Below are 7,075 nucleotides of genomic sequence, written 5' to 3'. Positions count from 1 at the left end.
TAGCCAGTGTATTGACATAATTGAGCGAAAAATGTGATTTATCTTCTTTTAAATTTACTTTTGTTTCCTTTTTTAATTGTGGAAGCAAGTATAACTATATTTTATATATTTGAGATATTACATTTGTTTATTTATTGCTCTAATCTAAGATTAATACATTTTATTGTTTTAAAGATATTTACATATCTAGTATGTATATATATATATATATATGTATATATTATATACAGGGTGTCCCATAACTCACCTGACAACGCTCGTGGGCAGGTAGAGCGGACTAAACTGAGTCGAAAAATCCTCTACTATTTTGTAATTTTCGCAATAGTTAACAAGATATTAATTACTAAAAATTGCCGAATATTGGTCTTCAATAATTTTTTTTTCAAATACTATCAATTTTACAAAAAAACTGCAAGAGACAAAAATTGTTTATTTTCTTCTCATAGAACTCTAAGAATTTTTTCAGAATTTTTTATCAACTTTTTAGTATTGCATTTTCTTATTTTTACCATCATGAAAATCCGGTATTAAAAAATTCTGAAAAAATTCTCAGAACTTTATGAGAAGAAAATAATTTTTGTCTCTTGCAGTTTTTTTGTAAAATTGATAGTATTTGAGAAAAAAATTATTGAAGACCAATATTCGGCAATTTTTAGTAATTAATCTTGTTAACTATTGCGAAAATTACAAAATAGTAGAGGACTTTTCGACTCAGTTCAGTCCGCTTTACCTGCCCACGAGCGTTGTCAGGTGAGTTATGGGACACCCTGTATATATAATTGCGGCCTCTTGATTGAACGGATCTTTCTTTTCCGATCGGCACGCTTCTTTGTGAAGAGATCAAATAAGGGATAGAAAAAGCTTGGGATCAACGACTTGTACCCTCGAACGGATATACATATCAAGTATGCAAACGATCGCCAGAATTTGTTTTTGTCGTCATTGTGGCGATGAGCAAGATCAGAAGCAGGATATATATCTTTCAAGGTTACGAGATTGCGATGTGGTTGGACAAGATCGAGTTTCCAACTTTTGCCGCCTGCTGCATTCGCTCAAATAATCTGTAGACTGAAGGCTTTCGCATATTTTTCCTGCCCTGTTTGCGCGTCATCGCATCGCGTCATGTCGATCGTCGCCTCGTCGCGCGTTGCCTGTATGTATGTACGAGAAACTGCAAGAAACTGGTACTCGAGAATTTTATAAGGGATTCGATCACTTCTTATATGTATTTAGCGATATTTCTTTGATACATGAGGTGATTTGATCGATTCGATCATTCAGCGACAATCGCTTTCCGCCTACTTTTCGCTTTCGTTTCGCTTTTGGCCATGCGTTCCGACGTATAGGTACTTTCCTCAGGTACGTGCGTCGATCTACTTGCTCAAGAAGCTACGACGTTACGTAAATCGTCGAGTATCTAGATTATCGATGCGTAACCCAAAATGTCATGCTAAAATCGCGACCTGACTCACGATGACTTTGGGCGCGAAACAGGAATATTTCGAGAATCATCGTAGGTATAATAACTCATCGATCTCGAATCAACCAATTTTATTAAATTTAAATGTTGGTATATATTATATTTGATAAGTAAATTGTACAAGTACGACATAGAAGAGATTGAATAATGTCGACAAATTTTTTCATTGTTCAAGATGAAAAATGAATTATTTTCTTAAAGTAGGGGCAAGGTCGTGAATTGACGACAAAGAATAAAGATACATCTTTTCTGATAGCCTTCAAAAATCTTTTACGATAGCCTTGATCGAACGATGAGCTGGGAACGAATCCCACAAATCGCTTGTTTCTGTGTCCGAGATATCTGCCCAATCGCGAATTATATAAACACGACTGGCGCGGATCAATGGGTCGTTATGTAATCCTCCCTGCCTAGGTACGTGGTCGAATACAATGTATGGCAAGGTTGCACGACAGGGAAAATGATTACGTGGAACGCATTCAGATTGGCTTACAGCTGCTGGCTGACAATTAGCGAACAGCTCTATTCGTACATGCAGTTCGATCAAATTAGCACAATCGTGAAGCGTACACTACCATAAATTCTTGAATTCGTATCTACATGTTCCGTTCCATCAGATCTATAAATCTTATTATTTATATGTTATATATTTTATTTTCTCTGCATAAGTCCCCGCAAGATATGACGTATCCCATCCGGGATATCCAAAGAAAATAAAACATAATCGTAAGATATCATAGCATATCCTATTAATATCTTAAGATATTAATAGGATATCTTATGATACCTACCATAATTCAAATCCTTCCACCACACAACATAGTTCTCCAAGAAATGTGCTAGGATGCCTAGAGTACAGCAAAGGTTTGCAATAATCGCAATTGGAAAGTGTCAGAACTATAAAAGATTTATAGAAGTAAAGAATGTTATTTTGGACACAAACGATATGATGTACTACATGCCAATTAAGATATATTTCATATGAAGCTTACAAAGATTTTTATTATACTGAATGTTATACTAAGGCTGTATTCGAAAACATTACTTGGATACCCCCATGTTTCATCCTATCCTTGTTTAACATTGGGAACAACAACGATAAAACGATACACTAAGGCACTTGAGTAACATTTCCGAACGCAGCCTAAGAATAATAAATTAAGAATAATAAATTAAGAATAATAAATAAGCCTAAGAATATATGAATTACAAGAGATGACACATATTACTTCAAATTAATCTTTTATTTCATTATGTAATAATAGGACAACAACGTATTTCTCGCTTCCATAATATGAAATCCTAAAACATTTCCCTTTTATTTTAGATAACAATCACACATGCACACACACATATATATATATGTGTGTGTATATACTTGTGATATCTCATGGAGTTGCTTGGATATCTCACGGATGTCGTCTAAGACGTCCATGGGACCTCACACATGCGGACACTTGTATATCCCCAGGATATCCGTTGGATAACTGAGACCATCCATGGATATCACAAGATTATCGCGATATCCCAAAACGACGTCCGTTAGATATTCCTAGGATAAAGTGTGCTGTGTGTACTCTTAGAACGTTTCTCAATCGACACATATGCATGCACAAAGAGATAAATGACATGTTCCAACCCCCAACAATCAATGGAATTGAAAGGAATTAGGAATTAAGAATGAAAACGAAGAAATCTTCATCAAATGTGTTAAGCTAACGGAACATAATCTCGAGATGAAAGTCTGAAGAAGATGGAACAAATGGAATAAGTTTGCTGTTTTTGGAAAGGCATTTGAGCAACGTTAATGCAGGAATAACAATGTTGTTTCGCTAGCCATTAATCGAAGGTTGTTGAATTGTTGCAAATGAATGACGAAAATATTGGCGTTGAAAGGAAACCAGCCACTTGAGGATGCTCGTCGTGTTTGTAAGAGAAAGAGAGAGTTGCGCTAAGAGGCGCCCGCGTCGAAACGCTGCGCGCGGTGGCGATGCTCCCTGCTCGTTAACCAGGAGGTACAGGTAAAGTTGGCCTTGACGATGTGCCAGATGGGGGTCGAACAAAGCGCTATAAAGGCTTTTGCTTTTTCAATCAGAAAGCAGAACCCTTTCTTTCATCGCTTCAAGCAGTCTCGATATTAAATCGTTCAACATGTTCAAGCTGGTGAGTTTTTGAGGTTGTAATGCTCTACTAAGCGTTTTATAACTATTTTTCATATAATCAAAGTGTGATTTATTTTTATTAAGTATTTTTAGAATTTTGTTCAATCTTGATTGCGTTCAATTATTATCGTTTTACTTTCTTTATAAAAAACAATACGTGTATTATATGTATTATACATGTATGTAAAACTTGGAATTGAAAGCGCTATTGTTTTCTAATTGTTTGCAAAATATTCTTTTTATTTGAACATCTTAGAAATATTTTTTGTAAAATGTAATAAAAGAATATAGATATGTGTAACAACTCTCGCGTTATTGACAAACGTATAAACATTAATGCGTTTTTCTCCATTTCGATCTTATCTTTCTTCTATCACTTATACATCATGTCATAATGTTCGTTAATGAGTATATAATATGCATGATACAATTCGTTCTTTTAGTGCGTTCTCTCCGTTGTCCTAACTATCGTATACGCTGCACCTGCACCTGCACCTGCGCCTGCGCCAGGAGCGGTTTTGGCAGCACCTGCGGCAATTGCGGCAGTTCCAGCGCCCATCGTGACAGCGAGTAGCAGTCAAGTGGTCGCTAGAAATTACAACACGCTCGCCGCAGCTCCACTCGCTGCAGCTCCCGTGATAGCAGCAGCAGCATCTCCACTCGCTCCACTCGCTCCAATCGCCTACGCCGCGTCGCCTCTAACAGCTTACAGCACTCACGCCGTTGCACCTGCTGCATACGCAGGATACGCTGCCTATTCTGCACCACTCCTACTCTAATCCATCGCGAACCGCAAACTCGATGCGCCAGGCTTGTTGAATCTCTATCGCAAATTTCGATGGCAAAAACGATCGATTGACTGCAATTCAAATGTTATCTCACGATATGTCAAGTATTTGTAATACTTTCAATAAATTCTATTTTTCCATCTGAATTTTCATCGTATTCGATTTTTATTCATAATCTATATGTACTTTTTATTAAAAATTTACATCTTTCTAGAAAGATTTTCCCTCTTCTCTCTATAATCAGATAAAGTTTTCTTCGTCTATAAGAAACTTTATTAATTAATTTATTCAATTTAGTCATTGTAATATTTTAACAGTATATTATTAGTTTTACCTATGCATATAATAAAATATTATTATTAGATATTACATAATATACATATAATAATATACTCGTATGTACAAGCATATTGAAAATTATGGATAAGATTATTTAATATTTCCTAGTAAACACATATACACACACGCACACACATATATATATCTTATCTGTAGAAATTCTCCTCAATACTTTTTAGTTCTTTTGATTTGGAGTAAAGCGAAAAAAAGTCGAGAATATATGTATATTATATGAGTTTAATTCGCTCAATACAGGAGTGTCTCAAGCGGTTTATGTCACGACGTAATCAAGGAAACAAAAGCAAACGTGAAAAAGAGAGAGAGGGAGAGAGAGAGAGAGAGAGAGAGAGGGGGGGGGAGAGAGAAACTCGTTGAGATCGTCGACGTCGCGTGGCCTCTGCTAGTAGGTATAATTTTCTCAATACGGTCAGTCCTGTTTTGGTTTCCAGTCCCCCTCTTTCCCGCTTAGTCAACCGGATCTCATCAGCCAACGGAGCGAACTTCAAGGCGATGCCCGCACATTTTTTCTCAAGTTCAAGTTCGTCGAGTCTACCCGCGTGCAGTGAAACGCCGTTGCCTTGATCGGCCCTACATGCTCGTCTACTCGAAATTATATAGATCGATCGATCTTTCTCTCTTGAGATATGATGATCAATATGTTAAACGTCATGTTGTTTTTGGTTAGTCTGATGAAATCCTGCTAACTAAAGCACATCGAGAATATATAACAAGATATATGTATATATTAATTTTTTCGTTATATAGATACTTTTTTACCACCTTTAATTGAACCTTTTAAATACAATTGATTGCGCTTTATATGTATATAAATTCATCTGATATGGTAGCGTCGATAACAGCACTGTAAACATGTTCATCACACAATACACAATAAAATACTTTGTATACATATTACATTTATACATATATATATTTGCATAATATTTTGTGTTAATTCATATAATAATGCAATCGTGAGAGTTGATTTTTCGCTTCTCAGATATTCACATGGAAAACTGTGTATCAAGACAAAAACGCGCTAAGCGTTTGACTTTTGTTAACGAAACACGTACGCAGAGTGCAACTAGATTTACGTGTGCTGTATATTTATAATATAGACGATGTTATATTAATTTTTATTTTTTGTTAATATTCGATATTCAATATCATATAAGCTCTAAAAAAAGATGAGCAAAGTAAAAGAAGTTGTAATAGAGAAATGGACAAATTAAGGAAACTAATAACGTTTTATTTTGTCAAGTTCTAGAACAAGCTAGAGGAAGATGCATTTAAGAGATTAATAGAAATAAATATATGCGAAACATAATTATAGACGTTTAACTCTCTCTAAAGGAAATCTAAATGTATAAACGATAATCTCGTTTTGCTCCCTACGGGCGGCAATTCTATACCTACGAACATAAAATGAGCCCATAAAACTTATCGAAAGTGAATCGACACCTACTCGTGACATTAAAAGACCAAGGATAAACGGTTATCTCGATTCTCCCTCGACTCCTACCAAAACGAATGTAATTGTCGAGATGTATTTGTCAATTGAACAACACGTGTCTTTACGTAATCTTGCAGTAATCCATGCATTGACAATACAGGCTGATCGGCAAGATCGAAAAATATAAATAAGTAACAATATAAATAAGTAATTAAAATCCGTGAAAAGTTACATATTGGCGAGGATAAATGTGAGAGATGGAGATATATATACAGGGTGTTTCCAAATTAAATCGCAAAACTTCGGGAGCGTGTAGAGGAGTAAAAAACTAAGAAAAAAAGTCCTATAGACATATGCTCGTTTTTGCTCCGTTTCAGAGAAATCGAAAAAAAATGTTTACATTTCTTGCCATATCTAGCACCGACATATTTGATTACATTTTCCACTTTCTGTTATGAATTTGTCAGTCGCTCTTTGAAAGCCTTTAATAGTAGATGAATTTTGTCTTTTGCAATATGCCGCGTACGTATTCTAATAGTGAATATGCTGATATGGTTTTTGTATACGGTTTCTGCAACGGTAATGCTTTAAAGGCCTGGCTGCTACAAGAGCCGTGTTTGACAGATGCAATGCTTGTATTGCTGCAAGAGGTGCACATTTCGAACAAAATCTTCATTAAAAAGTTTATAAATAAAATAATTAAAATAATAAATTAAATATATTTTTTTCTTTTTTCGTGATTTCCTGCGAAACAAAGCAAAAAGGAGCATATGTCTATAGGACTTTTTTTCTTAGTTTTTTACTCCTCTACACGCTCCCGAAGTTTTGCCATTTAATTTGGAAACACCCTGTA

The 7,075-nt window shown here is 35.3% G+C and overlaps 1 protein-coding gene across 2 annotated transcripts; it reads left to right on the top strand.

Moving 5' to 3' along the window:
- Nucleotides 1-3,551: 3,551 nt before the first annotated feature.
- On the top strand, nt 3,552-4,510 carry LOC108724318 (cuticle protein 16.5). 2 transcript variants are annotated; one of them, XM_018450636.1, is made up of 3 exons: nt 3,552-3,643; nt 4,086-4,256; nt 4,305-4,508. In XM_018450636.1, exons 1-3 carry the CDS (start codon nt 3,632-3,634, stop codon nt 4,419-4,421), a joined length of 300 nt encoding a protein of 99 aa, XP_018306138.1. In that variant the 5' UTR covers nt 3,552-3,631; the 3' UTR covers nt 4,422-4,508. The 2 variants fall into 2 exon arrangements, with proteins under 2 accessions (XP_018306138.1, XP_018306137.1); XM_018450635.1 differs by having other exon boundaries at nt 4,086-4,510.
- The last annotated feature ends 2,565 nt before the right edge of the window (nt 4,511-7,075 follow it).

Source organism: Mycetomoellerius zeteki, unplaced genomic scaffold (assembly GCF_001594055.1).
Source record: "Mycetomoellerius zeteki isolate Tzet28-1 unplaced genomic scaffold, Tzet1.0 scaffold290, whole genome shotgun sequence".
Lineage (NCBI taxonomy): Eukaryota > Metazoa > Arthropoda > Insecta > Hymenoptera > Formicidae > Mycetomoellerius > Mycetomoellerius zeteki.
This window is presented reverse-complemented; position numbering and strand designations above follow the sequence as displayed.